At 40.9% G+C, this 14,914-nt stretch overlaps 1 protein-coding gene and 1 long non-coding RNA gene across 5 annotated transcripts in view; one reads left to right on the forward strand and one right to left on the reverse strand.

The window, feature by feature from the left end:
• The window catches only part of LOC141410843 (uncharacterized), a 30,720-nt gene extending 28,903 nt beyond the window's left edge, over positions 1-1,817 (reverse strand). Inside the window, exon 1 of the long non-coding RNA XR_012435615.1 lies at positions 1,135-1,817. This is a non-coding gene — a long non-coding RNA (uncharacterized lncRNA). The remainder of the gene's footprint in view (positions 1-1,134) is intronic.
• Positions 1,818-1,930: 113 nt separating this feature from the next.
• The window catches only part of Herc5 (HECT and RLD domain containing E3 ubiquitin protein ligase 5), a 42,666-nt gene continuing 29,682 nt past the window's right edge, over positions 1,931-14,914 (forward strand). For 3 of the 4 annotated variants that reach the window (XM_020174492.2, XM_074041344.1, XM_074041343.1), the window contains exons 1-10: positions 1,931-2,283; positions 4,416-4,536; positions 5,178-5,254; positions 7,897-8,118; positions 8,945-9,036; positions 9,264-9,394; positions 11,364-11,509; positions 12,353-12,429; positions 13,259-13,362; positions 14,565-14,624. In XM_020174492.2, coding sequence (XP_020030081.2) covers positions 2,016-2,283; positions 4,416-4,536; positions 5,178-5,254; positions 7,897-8,118; positions 8,945-9,036; positions 9,264-9,394; positions 11,364-11,509; positions 12,353-12,429; positions 13,259-13,362; positions 14,565-14,624 — 1,298 coding nt within the window. In that variant the 5' untranslated portion in view covers positions 1,931-2,015. Of the gene's footprint in view, positions 2,284-4,415; positions 4,537-5,177; positions 5,255-7,896; positions 8,119-8,944; positions 9,037-9,263; positions 9,395-11,363; positions 11,510-12,352; positions 12,430-13,258; positions 13,363-14,564; positions 14,625-14,914 lie in introns of those variants that run through there. The other variant, XM_074041342.1, reaches the window with a different exon arrangement.

The raw sequence follows: 14,914 nt of genomic DNA on the forward strand, positions 1-14,914 counted from the left end.
CCAAAATGATAATTTAATGCAATCCCAATCAAAACCTCAGCAATCTATTTTGCAGAAATTGATAAACTGACCGTAAAGCACATATGGAAACACAAAGGGCCTAGAATAGCCAAAACAACATTGAAAAAGGATAATGCTGGAATGCTTGTATGAACTAACACTTTCTTCAAATGTACAGTGAATAAGACAGTGTGGTACTGGAATAAGGTCAGAAGGCCATATAGAACACAATGAAAAATTCAGAAATAAGTCCAAGTATATATGGCCAACTAATTTTTCCAGGGCCGCCTTCAGATTGGTGAGTGCTCTACCACTAAACTATACTGCCTAGCCCAAGGCCAGATGAGTTTTGGCAGATGACAGGACAACTCAATGGGAACGGCCAAAGTTAAAACAACTACAAAGCTATATTAAAAAAAAAAGCCTCTACAGCAGAGGGGTTCAAGGGGGAGAGACGGTGGGGCGGGGATGTACAATACAAGCCTATTTGGAATTGTCACAGGAATACTTCTTGTACAACGAATATATCTTAATAATTAAAAAAAAAACTCTAGCATTTCCTCACACTATAAAGAACAAGTCATTTGAAATATAACAAAGACCTAAAAGTTCTTGAAGATAAATGAGAAAATCTTGTAGCTTTGTGCTTAAGGAAAATTTAAATTGGACAAAAAAGCCATGAACTACATAAAAATTGACAAATTACATAAAAGTTTAAAACCTTTAGTTCTTCAAATGACAATTTTAATTAAATGGAAAGACAAGCACAGATTGATAAACACTTCCGAATATGTATTTAATAAAGGGCATGGTATTAATCACTGCAGAAAGAACCTTTGAGATATAAAAAGTCAGGCCATGGAGTTGATAAATGGAGAGAAGACTTGAACAGACTCTTCACCAGAGTGACAGCAAGGGAGCCCTGGAAAAAGATCCTCAACACCATTAGTAATTAGAGAAATGAAAATGAGAGCCAAAGTGAGACACCAACCGCTACGACTGCTAAAACTAAAACACATACACACAGCATCAACCCACCGGCAGAGTGCAGAGTGACCTTGCTGGAAGGAATCGCAAAATGGCACAGCGCTTTGGAAGTCTGGCAGTTTCTTATAAAGACATTTATACACTTACCACTCGACACACTTCCATTTGTAGGTGTTTACCCCAAAGAAACGAAAACTTAAATATTTGTTCACAAATATTCATAGCAGATCTATTCACTGTAGCCCCCCCAAAACAAAAACAAAAACAAAACAAAACAAAACTGGAAGGGGCCCTCAGGCCCCTCAGTCGGTGAGTGGGTTAAAGAAATCGTGCTATATCCAAACCACAGAATGTCACCGGGCAGTAACAAAAGGGAGTCCGGATGCAACACAACGGGGCGGAGCATTTTGCAAAGTGGAAAGGCCAGAGACAAAAGACCCCTTAGGTGGGATTTCCTCGAAGGACATTCTAGAAACGGCAGAAGTACATCAGCATGAAACGGATCGCGGTTTCCAGGCTCGGCGGCCGGGCTGGGGGAGGGGCACCGACGGTGATGCTCCCTTCGGCTCCCGCGCCGGAGCCGATCCTGGAACAGAACCCGTTACAGATTCTCTGGACATCCAAGGCAGCACGTGTCACGGTGCCAACTAGTGGAACTGCACAGTTTTCTGGACAGCGATCCGGTCCAGAAGTTGAGGTGGCCGCTGCCAGTCCCGGGGAGGGTAGGTGAGGGCGGGGTGAACAGCCGTTGCCGCCATGCCCGTCCATGCCCTGTTTACTAGGGTTGAGTCACCTCACTTTCCCTCTCGCTTTCTATTTCTGCGGCGTCGGGGAGAGCGCCTCGGTTTCGTTTCCCGCTGGGATGGCCGGCCGGCCCCGCCCCCCAGCGGCGCACGTGGAGCGGGGCGTCGGGGGCGGGGCGTCGGGGCGGGGGCGGGGCCGCGCGACGCCCAGGCGGTGGACGCGCGGCTTGCGGCTCTCCCGCTCTCCTGTGGTCTCGCGGCTGTGGCGCTCCCGGCAAAGGAGCCATGGAGCGGAGTGGGGCGCGGGGCCTGGCACGTTCGACTACCCGGACCCCGGCGTCCCGGGCTGCCGCGCCGCACTCCGTGGATCCACCGGGCGCGCAGCTCTGGCTGTTCCCCGGCGCCGCGGGTCTCCACAGCGCGCTGCTCCGGAGGTCCGAGGCGACGCGGCAGATCTGCTGCACGCGGAGGCGCCTGGCCGTGCTGGAGCGCGGTGGCGCCGGCGTCGAGGTTCACCTGCTGCCCGCGGGCAGCGACGGCGCCCGCAAGCCCAGTAAGTGGGGCGGCCGCGCGCTCGGGCCTGGCGTCTCGAGCCGGGGTGACGGCGGGGACGGCGGCCGGGAACGGGACGGGCCGGGTTGGGGCGGGCGGGGGACGACGGCGACTGTCTCCCCCCGAGGGCACGGCGCGGCGATGCACGGGCCGCGTCCTCCTCCTCCTCCTCCTCCTCCGCCGCCGCCGCCGCGCTCGCCATCGCTCGGACGCGTGCCGGGCTCGGTTCGGCTCGCGGGTTCGCCGTGCAGCGCCCGGAGCCTTTCCTTTACCCGCGTTCCCACTGGGCAGGCACTGGCGACAAGCTGACCGTCCCCTCTGCATACTGCCTCGCGGGGCGGACACAGTGACCATTTGGTTTCTATTCAGAGCTTCTTTCCCCCCACTCCTGAGTACTTTTAAGAACATACCTGGCCGGATTTTGTAAGCCTTTCTCGGTGCCATCCTCCTTTGGGCTCCACTTGCACTTCTAGTGCGCTTGCTGTTTTACAGAGGGGGAAGTAAATGCCCACGATCTTAAACTTTTGCCAATTGATAAAAAACATAAAAGTGGTGTCTTAATGTTTCTTTGTTTTGGAAGGGGCATGAGGAGATTCCGTCCTGGGATTTGAACTCAGGACCGGCTCTTGCCCTGCCCGCAGCTTTGTCACTTGAGCCACGCCCCCAGCCCTGTTTGTTTTTCATTTAACTTGAGGGAAGTATAGAATCTCTTCCGTTTTCTCTGGTTCATTTGCATTCCTTTGTCGCTACGCCGACGGTGCCTGTCTGCCTGACTTTTTAAAATTGAGTTGTTACTCTTTTTATTATTTGAAAGAAGTGTTTTAATATTAAATAAGAATAGACTTTGACCCCCACATATATGTTGTAATATTTTTTATCATCTTGCTTTTTTAAAGCATTAAAATAGTATTTTAAAATTGCCTATCTCATCTTGCTTTTTGCTGTCACTATTTCTTATCGTGCACAATGGAGACTTTAATAGTCTATCAATTATCAATTGTGTTCTCTTAAGAGGGCTTGCATATGAAAGCTATCCACACTCCAAGATTTTTTAAATGTAACTCATCTTTAGTTTTAGTTTTCGGAGAGTTTTTTTTGTTGTTGTTGGGGGTGGGTTGTTTGGTTGGTTTTGGTTTTTTCGGATAGTGTTTTGCTATATAGCTCAGGCTGGCCTGGAACCCACCATCCTCCTTCAGCCTCCCCACTGCTGGGACCACATGCTTGTGCCACCACACCTAGCTCATGCCTGGCTAAGGTTTATTTTTAAACTTAAATTATTTGGCACAATTGGAAGTTCTTTTGATTTAAGTGAGAGGGCGGGGTCTTATTTGATTTTCAAAATGACTAGTTGAATGTCCCATTACCACTTCTTGAATGCGACCCTCTTTTTCAATTGAAAATTTGAAATGCTTTAAATGGCTTTAAAAACTTTAATCCGTTGGGTCATCACTTCTAACCAAACTGTTTGTATTCCTCCATCTCTTGAGATTTTTTTCATGAGTAGGTTTATTTCGTTAGAACCCAAGAGTGAAGCAAGGCCCCAAAACTGACCTAATTTAATTTTTGTGAACAAGTGAAATGAGATTAGATAATACCTGGTGAACAAGTTTTAATCTCTCACTTTTGGAAAGGGCTCAATATGCACTAATTCCAATGAAGATTCTTTTCAAAACATTCATGTTAAAAATAGCCCCTCAAACACAATTCTGCCTGTTAAGACTGTAGCAGTTGGCTTCTGTTGGGAGCAGTCTGGAGGTGATTATTATTGTTTTTTCTTGTTTTATTTTTAGTTTGTCTCAGAATAAACAAATGTATTTGTTGTTGAAATGAGTAATGTGTTTTTTCATAGACTTTTTCACTTGTCACTTTTTGTCACTACATACTCAATTTCTCCATCTCAATTAGCTATTTAGGGTCTATTTCATATAAAACAAAGAATAAGTCAGTACTTTTCTGAATTACAAAGGTCCCTTGACAAGACAATCATTTTACTAATTTTCTTTGTGAACTTCAAGTTTCTTAAATTCCTGTTAAGTCAGAGGTTGAAGTTTTTCCAGGTATTTTAAGTGTTTAAAAAAAATGAATCAATAATAATAGTGGTGATGATAGTTACTGGTTGGATTTGCTTTGCAGAGTGCATTAAGTTAGGGAAAAAAATGAAGATTCATTCTATGGACCAAGGAGTGGAGCACTTGCTGATTCTATCCTCAGATGGAAAACCCTTTGAATACAACTTCAGCATAGAGCATGCAAGGTGGGGAACTTTCTGTCATTAAGCATGATTTTAATTTATTCGTAATGCAATTATTTGTAGGAAAATGGTACCATATCTGATATTTACCCCTGCTTTAGCTGTCGAAAGTATCTTAAGTGATGAATTCTGAACTTGGCAATGAAGTCCATCACCATTATACTTACTACAAACCAGAATGTTTGCTACCTGCTGTAGTTGGCATCATGTGTTTTGGCATTTAAATGACACAGTTGATTAGTCTGCCTACCCCCAAATTGATCTTTCACATTCATTAACTCATTTGACCTTCATAATTCCATAAATTGTTTCTGTAAATAAAGGTTTTCAAACTAGTGGAAAAATGCATTAACTTCTAGTGATTTGGGAGACTTTTCCCTAGTACAGCGTATGAATTAGAACATTTCAACTGGTATTTACTCCTGAGTAATACGATTGTTTGCATAAAAGTATTTTACAAATTCTATAATTATGCAGTTCTCATTGAAAAAATTATGCAGTTTTAGATGTACTGAATGTGAAGCAGTAAGTTTGAAGCTTTTTTTTAATCCTTGTGTTTCATTCCTAATTAAACACATTCGTAGTTCTAATATGTTACGACTTCATTGTGGTGATTGACATAAATATATATCATCTTTCATCAGGTTTCAAAGCATTTTACAAGAAAAAAGTATAATTCAGATTGCTTGTGGAGATTATCATTCTCTTGCCCTCTCAAAAGGTACTTTTCTGGAATAGTGATTTTTTAGTAGTAGTTAATGTAAGCTGGGCATGATGGTACATACACACCTATAATGCCAGCACTCTGGTGGCTGACCCAGGAGGATCATAAGCTTGAGGCCAGCCTGTGCTACATAGCAAGAGCCGTTCTCCTCCCCTCCCCCCAAGTGATAGTAAATGTGTGTACATACAGAGCCAGTAAAGAGAACTCTTGGATCTGTAAAATCTCCAGGTAATTACTGTTCTTATATTTTGTTCCATGCTTTTACTTTTCAAATATGAAACACTGAAAGTTTTCTGAGTAATGAAAACTATTTTTATTTGAGGTGGGAGGTCTTGCTGTGTTTCCTAGGCTGGCTTTGAATTCATTATCTTCCCACCTCAGCCTTCCAAGTATTTGGGATTACAGATGTGTACCACCTCACCCTGCTCAAAACCATACTTCTGAAATCTGGTCCAGGCTTGGACCATCCTTTTCCAGAATCTTCCCCTTTCCTGGTCCACTTTGAACTTTCTTATAGTTCAGAATCCCCAGCCCAGTTTTTGTGGCCAGGTTGCTGGCCTCTGGTGTGTTTTAACATCACTTTTTGAGTTATCGGATTCTCCTAGCCCTTCAGTATTTTCTGTCATACACTGTGATGGTATGAAATAGATGGAAGTAATGAATATGAATTATAACTTAAACTTGACTATGAAAGGAAAAATGAAGCCAGGAGGGTGATAGAAGGGAATTCAAACTTGAGGGAATTTTTTTTTTTTTTCCAGCAGTGAGTTTGAACTTAGGGCCTCACGCTTGCTAGGCAGGTGCTCTGCCACTCAAGCCACTCCACCAACCTTCAAGGGAATTTTTATTTAGACCAAACATGTTCTTAGACTGAATAGAAGGTATGATTTCAGGAAGTAAATAACCAAGTACTCGACCTGCACTGAAGGTTCTGTTGAGGTTTGAGAATATGAATTTGTAGTAGAAAAACGTGGTCATTTGACCACATCTGTTCATATTGCGTATTGAGTACCTACCATGTACAGATTATGAAAATGAAACAGACATACTCTGTTGACAACAAGTCTAGTCTAGCTAGGCACTGGTGGGCTCATGCCTGTAATCGTAGCCACTCAGGAGGCAGAGATCAGGAGGACTGAGGTTTAAAGCCAGCCAAAGAAAATAGTTCGTGACCCTATCCTGAAAATACCAACGCAAAAAAGTGCTGACAGAGTGGTTGAGCAACTGCTTAGCAAGCTTGAGGTCCTGAGTGCAAGCCCTAGTACCACACACACAAAATCTAGTCTAGCTGAGTGCCAGTGGCTCTCACCTATAATCCTAGTTACTTGAGAGCTGAGATCAGGAGGATCGAGGTTCAAGGGCGGCCTGGGCAAATAGGTGTGTGTCTCAGCAAAATGAACTGGTGGTGTGGCTCAAGTAGTAGAGCGCCTGCTTAGCAAGTGTTGAAGCCCTGAGTTCAAACCCAGGTCCCACCAAAGAAAGGTCTAGTGGTATATGTAAGAGAGAGACAGTGGGGGATATCCAGGATTTTTTAGTAGTAACTCTGTCGGGCACAGAAGTGCACATCTGTAATCCTGTCTACGAGTAGGCTGAGGCAAGAGGATCATGAGTTTGAGGACAGCCTGGGCAACATAGGGAGACCTGTCTCTAAAAAATATTTTTGATAAATTTAATACAGGAAAAAAAAAAAAGTTGGAGAAGCAAGGAAGAGAACTGGTCGTGCTCATCACCATATTCTTGGTGAGTACTGGGCACTTGATCATAATTTTTGGAGAGGCTTTGCTCTCCTCCAAATCCAGCATGGCATCTTGCAAAGAGGTGCTCTGAGAGTTTTTCAGATTCCATTGGATATTGGCAGTTCTATTAGATAACATCTAAAAACATTGCTTGAAAAATACGCTCTGAACATACAATTAATGAAAGAAGTATCTTAAAAGATACTGTGTTGTAATTTCAAGTGTTTTTTTTGAAACTGGGTCTTACTGTGTTGCCTTTGCTGGTCTCCAACTAGTAGACTCAGGGATCCTCTGACCTCAGCTTCCTGAGTAGCTGGGTGCAAGCCACCCCAGCCATCTTCAAGCAAATTTTTATGTTGACATAGGATTCTTTAGGTACAAGAAAGGGAGGGAGGTAGAGAAATAAAACACTAGTTCTATATTTTGTTATTTTTTGTTTTCTCAAAAGTAGAGTGTTTCTGTTTTTCATAGACCCAGTCTGTGGATTTTTCCCCCCTTTGGTACTGGTGCTTGAACTCAGGGGCCTTGTGCTTGAAAGGCAAGTACTCTACCAATTGAACCACATCTCTGGCCTCCTCTCGGTTTTGGTGGTACTGGGGTTTGAACTCAGGGTTGCACATTTGTGAGGCAGGTGCTCTATGCTTGAGCCATAGCTCTGGCCCTGTATATTTTAAAAATTAAGTATTTCTTGAGTCTGATTAAACTCAAGTAGCTTCATTGTACCCCTCAAGATGGATGATAAAGAAGTTAGCTTACTGCTCAAGATTCTTGTGTGGGGTCTGAGACCTGTGAGTTTGAATGAAGAGAGAGTGTTATCACCCTATGTGTCATACATAATGCCTTAGGCTAGTGTCTGCTACATTCGAAGTTTAATAAGACAACATTTTCTTTGTTTATGTTAAGGTGGTGAACTTTTTTCATGGGGACAGAACATACATGGCCAGCTCGGAGTCGGAAGGATATTTTCCTCAACCCCCACACCACAGATTGTGGAGCACCTAGCAGGAGTCCCGTTGGTTCAGATTTCTGCAGGAGAAGCCCACAGCATGGCCTTATCCATGTCGGGAAACATTTACTCATGGGGAAAGAATGATTTTGGACAGCTAGGCCTGGGCCACACCAAGAGTATGAAACATATTTTCAAATTTGTGATCAACAAATAACATTTTTCAGATGAAGATGGATTGAACACAGACCTCCCTGTCATAAGCAACACAGATCCTCATTTTTATGCACTGTTCTTCCTGATTTACCTTTCTGTTTTTCGGGGAGATCAGTCTATGAGACATGCAGTGTCTCATAGGAGTTGTGCATGTTGAGCCACGTTTCTGGGCTGTGTGGGATGGGAAAGGCACTGGACCTGGGTTCTGCTTCCCATTTTGCAGTTAACTTAATGTATACAGGACCTTGCTTGTCTTTTTTCTCTAGGCCTGTTCCTTCTGGAAAGGGACAACTTTGAATGAAATGATCTCGAACATGCCTTTGTGCTGTCAGTTAATATATTACTATAAGAGAATACTAAAATTCTATTTTTACAAGAAAAAAAATAAAAAAGACTGCTCACTAAAAGTTATTCTAGGGCTGGGGATGTAGCTCAGTAGTAGAGCATTTGCCTAGTATGCACAAGACCCTGGATTTGATCCCTATTACCTCAATAAAACAAAAAAAAGTTTGCTAAAGCTAATCAAGTTAGGTTGAAAGAAAAGAATGGGCTCTGGAAAGTGGTCTGACCTTTTAGTAGGTGAGGGCCCCTTAGTGTGAACCTTTTAGCCACACCCCTCTTGCTACTTTAGGCTTAGACCTTGGACCTTACCATACCAACAAAGAGGTTTTCTTGTCAGAATAGGATGGGAGCTGTTGTTGCTAGGTTGAAAAGGAGTAGTACAGGTAACTCCAGTATGAAAACTCAGCCTTTCTTTTTGGTCACTTCAGCTATTCTTTCCCTTTACAGAGAAAGATTCTCCATCCCTTATTGAAGGACTAGACAATCAGAAAGTTGAATTTCTTTCTTGTGGTGGCTCTCACACTGCACTGCTCACACAGGTTGGTGTACCCTGGTCTCTATTTACTGTATTTCTAGAAGAGCGCTTTGCATGGTGAGTTTGTGCTCCGTCCGTACCATCTCTTCCCACTTGTAAGACTTGTCCCTGTGATTTGGGAGTTTACTTCCACAGTGCTTTTATTAATTTTTCTCTGATGCAGAGTTACCAATAAATGTGACTTCCATACTGTATTTCTATAACATTTGATAAGAAGTTCTCTTTCCTTAGGATGGGCTGGTGTTTACTTTCGGTGCTGGGAAGTATGGGCAACTTGGTCACAATTCAACCCAGAATAAGCTAAGACCTTGTTTGGTGACTGAGCTACATGGACATAAAGTGACCCAGATAGCATGTGGAAGGTAGGTTGTAAAATAAAGAAAACTTGATAAAAACCAATGCAGTAAACTTGGGTAATCCAATAAAATTCCCCTACATTTCTTTGAGATAAAAGTATCAAAACATTTTCAAATGGGTGAAGATGCTAAATTTACAGTATTAAATAATCATAATAAATCTTTTAGTATACATATCTGTTTGGTCTGTGGGTATGTGTTTGTGTTGCTGAAGATCAAACCTAGAGCCTGAGTTACACTCCCAGCTCCTGTTTTGTTTTGTTTTTTAAATAAGTACAATTTACTTTTTGTTGCCTCCTTGATGAAATACCTTTGAAACTCTTCAAGTACACTTTCATCTTAAAAGAAAATAAGTCATTTATTTGTGTATTTATTTGGGAAAAAATAAGCAAATCACAAAGGTTTATTCAATAATGTAATCACCCTCTCACATAACCCCTTGATGCAGACATACGTTTTATTTACCTAATCTTGAGGTTGTGGTTTTTAATAATTGGATTTGAGTTAAACTAGGCATCAGTTAACTTTCATAGTGACCTGCTCTGGTCACAGTGCATTGCCCCCAGACAATCTATGGTAGTTTTAATGGAAGAATATTCCTGAGAATTTAGATTTTCATAGTTCATTTTTTTTAATAAAGGCAAAAAAATCTTGCTCAGAATCTTTGCTTTGTTTAATTACTTTCTTTGGCTATTAGATTTATGTTCACTTCTTGCTAGTGGGATGTTAGACTTGGTGGAATTAAGAAATGTCTTCACCTACATACACTTAACTCTGTTGAGCCATTTTCTTTTCCCCCTCGCTAAACATAAGCAGATTTGAACTCTGAATATTGGATTCATTTTTCAGCTTGCTGAAATCCAGTTTACATACTCTTAGTCTATCATAAGACATACTTTCTTATGATCTTGGAGTAAAATTATATAAAAGCGTAGCAGTTATAATATAGTAACATGTAATATAATACACTAATATATAACAGCAATATTGTAATAATAATATTAACATATTAACTCCAAATTACTGGAGTAAAATTTTCTTAGCCATAGAGGTGTCTTCTCAACCTCTGTCATTTAATACCTGAAGGAAATTTTACTATGACTTTGGATTCTCCTTGACACATGCGCAAAGATTCTTCAGTGCAAACCAGAGTATTTTCCCTACTAACAAAGGAGAATTTGCTGTGAAGACTCAAAGCTGGTATATTCATGGCCATACTTATTACAAGAAAAGGACACCACTTCATAGCAAAGGAGGAGTCCAAATGCTGAGATTTTGGCTGTGTCATCACCTCTTTAACTTTTAACTCTTAACTCTTCCAACCTGGTACTTGACAATACACATAGAGTATTGTCAGCCACGGACACTTAACTGAGTCTAGTGAATGTTCATCACTTAGGCATGATTGATTAAATCATTGCCAGGCTGTTGAACTCAATTTCAAGCCCCTCCTTTCTATAGGTATGGTTTATTTCAAAGCCATGAGCCACCTACCAGGTGTGTTCCCAGGGTCAAAGATACTTCTCTTTCACTTGGGAAATACTAAGGGCTTAGAGATTATCTCCCATGAACTGGAGACAAGGCTTTGTCTTTGAGTGTGAGCAAATCAGTAAGAAAATCCAGTGTAATAAAGGTCTTTGGAAAATAGAGTTGGAGCTCGGAGAGGTCAGCTAATTCAGTCTGCTAGAATGGGAAGAGGAAGGACTCAGAGATGACTTTGAGTGGTAACTCTTGAGTGTTAAAAAAGCATTAGCAGTCCAAGAAGAATGATCGATCCGAAGAAAGGGAACACTACTTGCCAGTATGTGACATGGTGTTGAGTGGATATGGTGTTTCCAGAGTTTTCTCAGCCACATGTTGATTTCTTGATTTCCAGGTGGCTTTCATCCCTTGATTTTGGCAACTTACTATATTGCTAAATACTCTAGCCATTGGAGATAATTATGCATTGACAGCATGTGCTTTTATTTAATAGGTGGCACACACTTGCCTATGTTTCTGATTTGGGAAAGGTCTTTTCCTTTGGTTTTGGAAAAGAAGGACAATTAGGAAATGGTGGAAAACATAATCAGCTGGTACCGCTTCCCATGAAATTGACAACAAGTGAAGAACTCAAATTCGGTAAATTCTATAGGCGTACAGGATTTGATACAATACCTTGTTAGAGAAAGTGGTCTGTGTGATGTGGCAAGGAAAGCAGTGTGAAATGGAGGGAGTTTCTGAACATTGATTGGTTCCATGGTTTTCTTTATTTGTCAAGTCAGAATAACCAATTTTTCTTATTCCTTCAGAATAAGATTAATGTAAACTCGAGCATAAAATTAAACAGACTGTATGGATTCAGAGGTGTCAACAGCTCTGATTTCAGTTTGTAAGAGACTTAGTGACCAACTCCAGGATAATTGGTTTTCTTCCCTGGTTTGGACTGTAATCCTATGAAATGCTCAGAATATTGAGCAGCCAATAGACCCCAGTCATTGGAACTATCTGTGCTCTGCGCTTATTGTGTTATCTGTCTTACCAGTCCTTATATAGGTTCTGGAAGGTGTGTCTGTCATCCCCATTTTACTGAAGGATACAGAGACAGGAAAAGCAAAGGGCTAGCCACTTAACTCAAAGCCAGGAAGGAAGAAGGTTGGCTAGAATTGAACCAAGAACCTGAGTTCTAAACTGCTCTAAATAGAAGTGCCTTGGAGCATTTATGTTGTTTCTGAAAGCTTAGAATATGTTATAAACCATTTATATTAATTTTATATATTAAACTGTACCTACCTTGTAAGTCACCTGTCTTTACCAACTAGAAGTATACATTTGTCTACTTAATTGGTGGGAAATGTGCCAAGTCTGTGTGTTACAAATATAATGTGACTACATTTAAGAAGAATCTGAAATTATTTCAATTTAGTATGTAATTTTGTGCCAAGTAGCTTTTTGTACTCTTACTTTTATGTATATTCTTTTCAGAAAGTCACTGTTCAGGAAAGGAGCTAATAATGGTTGCTGGAGGAAATCAGAGCATTTTGTTGTGGATGGAAAAAGAGGTAAAACAGGTTTCTACATGTTCTAGAACTTGGTGTTTTAGGCAAAATGAAGGGTTCTAGAATCCAGGTTTATTGAACTTCAAAGTCATCAGGTTATTAGGCTGACTTTGGGAATATGTCGACATTATTGATCCTTCATTGACTAAACTACATGCATGTTTTCCCACAAATAATCAACAGAGTGATTTGTGGTGAATGTTTAATCAATGTAATTTCTGTAGACTCTGCCTTATTAGTGGCTTCTTGCTGATAGCATTGTCAATGTTAAGCTGACAGATTATAAAAATGTTGCTAACTAAAAAGACACTCCAATCATAGGCTTATGGATAATCAGTCTATAACTTCTCTGCCTGCCTACCAAGGGAAGTCAAGTTCCTCCCATTTACACACACAGCCCTTTTAGGATCTTCCCCTCAAGGTTGTCTTTGTGATCAGCTTTACCTAGTTGTACTTGTATAAAGTACTCAGTGCTGGGGTACTCCAAGAAGCTTGCTTTAAGTATAAGCTCTCTGGGCAAGAAATTGGCAACCAGACAAATGATTAATAATTCCTTATTAGAATCTCACTTTGTGATTGTCTGAGAGCTATATTATTCATATTTTAAAGTAAGCCACATAAGGTGGTATGTATCTGTAATCCCAGCATGTGGCAGGCTGAGGTGAGAGGATCACTAAAGACCAGGAGACTGAGACCCTCTCAGTCTCGTGAGATCCTCTCTCAAAAAAAAAAAAAAAGCATTACACTGTATCCTCTGTTCTTAGATTGTATCTTAAAGTTGAGTGTCTGTTCCCGATGCGTCCGGTTATTGTGATTTATATTTTGTTTACAGAATTCATATGTTAATCTGAGGAGAAAAATTCTTACATTGAATGAAGGAACTGTAAAGAGATGGATTGCAGACGTGGGAACCAAACAGTGGCAGAACACAAAAAGGTAAATACACTCCATAGATATGACCATGCTTATGTCCCTAAAGCAGCATTTTCCAAACTGGCTGTAACAACAGATGTATGATCTAGTGCATTGTATTGATTAGGATTTTCCAGAGAAGCCCTATCTGTCTACCTATTGAAAGAGAAAGATTATCTTAAGGAATTGACTTGTGTAATTGTAGTGTCTATCAAGTCTGAAATCTGTAGTGGGCTAATGGGCTGGAGACTCAAGAAGAAGAGTGAATGTAGTTTGAGTCCTAAGGTAGTCTCGAAGCAGAATTTCATTTTTCTTGGATGGCTTTTTTTTTTTTTTTTCTGTTTTAAGATCCTGAAATTATTCCATTAGACCTACCTATATTATGGAGGGCTATGTGGTTTACAGAGTCTGTTGATACAAATGTTAATCTAATCTACAAAAAAATACCTTCACAGAAAAGGCTACACTATTGACCAACTATCTGGTACTGTGGCCTAGCCAAGTTGACATTTAAAATGAATCCTTACAACTTAGAGTGCAAGCTCCATGAGGCCAGCTTTATTCCCTGTAGGACTTCCTGGGTACATTTATGTATGTTGTGACTCTGAGCAGCAAATACATTCCATGGCATTTCTCAGCCTTGTTTGACCCTGGAACCACTAATTTGTGTATCTCCAGTTCATAGCTAAACAGTTGGGGCATCCCTGGTCTTCTTCCATAGAACTCCTGCCATCTGGAAAGATTGTACCTGCTTACAAGCACCTTTCCTTTACAGACACTTTTAGATATGGCCTTCTAATTAGAGTAAATAGTTGAATAAAATAGTTGCCTTATAATTTGCAGAGCACAAATGACAAATGATGTGCAGTTGTGAGGTTTCTAAGATGAAACCAAACATCCTCCACACACATTTAATTTCTAGTAACTAATTTTGTTCCCATTTCAATGGAACAGAAACAAGTAGGGAGGATCTTATTTGTTCAAGAAATTTCTGACCCTGTATCAGGCCTTTGCTGTTTCCTGGGGTCTATGCTTTTCTGTTTCTTGTGTTTGCCACTGATATTTTGAGATTTAGCAAACGCAGCAGACTTCAAGATAATATGCATATAAATAGAAGACAGAGGGAGAAGCCTGAAGAGCAACTATAACATGTTTTATTTGTAATGTGCCGTTCATGAGAGGCACGCTGGATGATTGGATTTAACCATGTCTTATTCCTAATGTAGGGAAATTCGAGAGATATTTTCATCTTCTGCTTGTCTGACTGGAAGTTTCTTAAGGGAAAGGTAATGCATGTAATAAACTAAAGTTCTATAAGACAAACACCATGAAAACATACTTGAAAAAATGGTTCCAGGGCACAAAGTTAGTTATGTGTTTATCTCTTTCTAAAAATTACTTTTTTTTTTTTTTAGCTACTGTGGTGGTACACACCTGTAATCTCAGCAATAGGGAGGCCAAGGCAAGAGGATGAAGAATTTGTGGCCAGCCTGGGCTCTACTCTCTAAATTCTCATGAGTTTAGGCCAGTCTTGGGCCATATAGTGAGACCTTGTCTCCAAAAAATACTTTTTTTT

This window comes from Castor canadensis, chromosome 9 (genome assembly GCF_047511655.1).
Source record: "Castor canadensis chromosome 9, mCasCan1.hap1v2, whole genome shotgun sequence".
In the NCBI taxonomy this organism is placed as follows: Eukaryota; Metazoa; Chordata; class Mammalia; order Rodentia; family Castoridae; genus Castor; species Castor canadensis.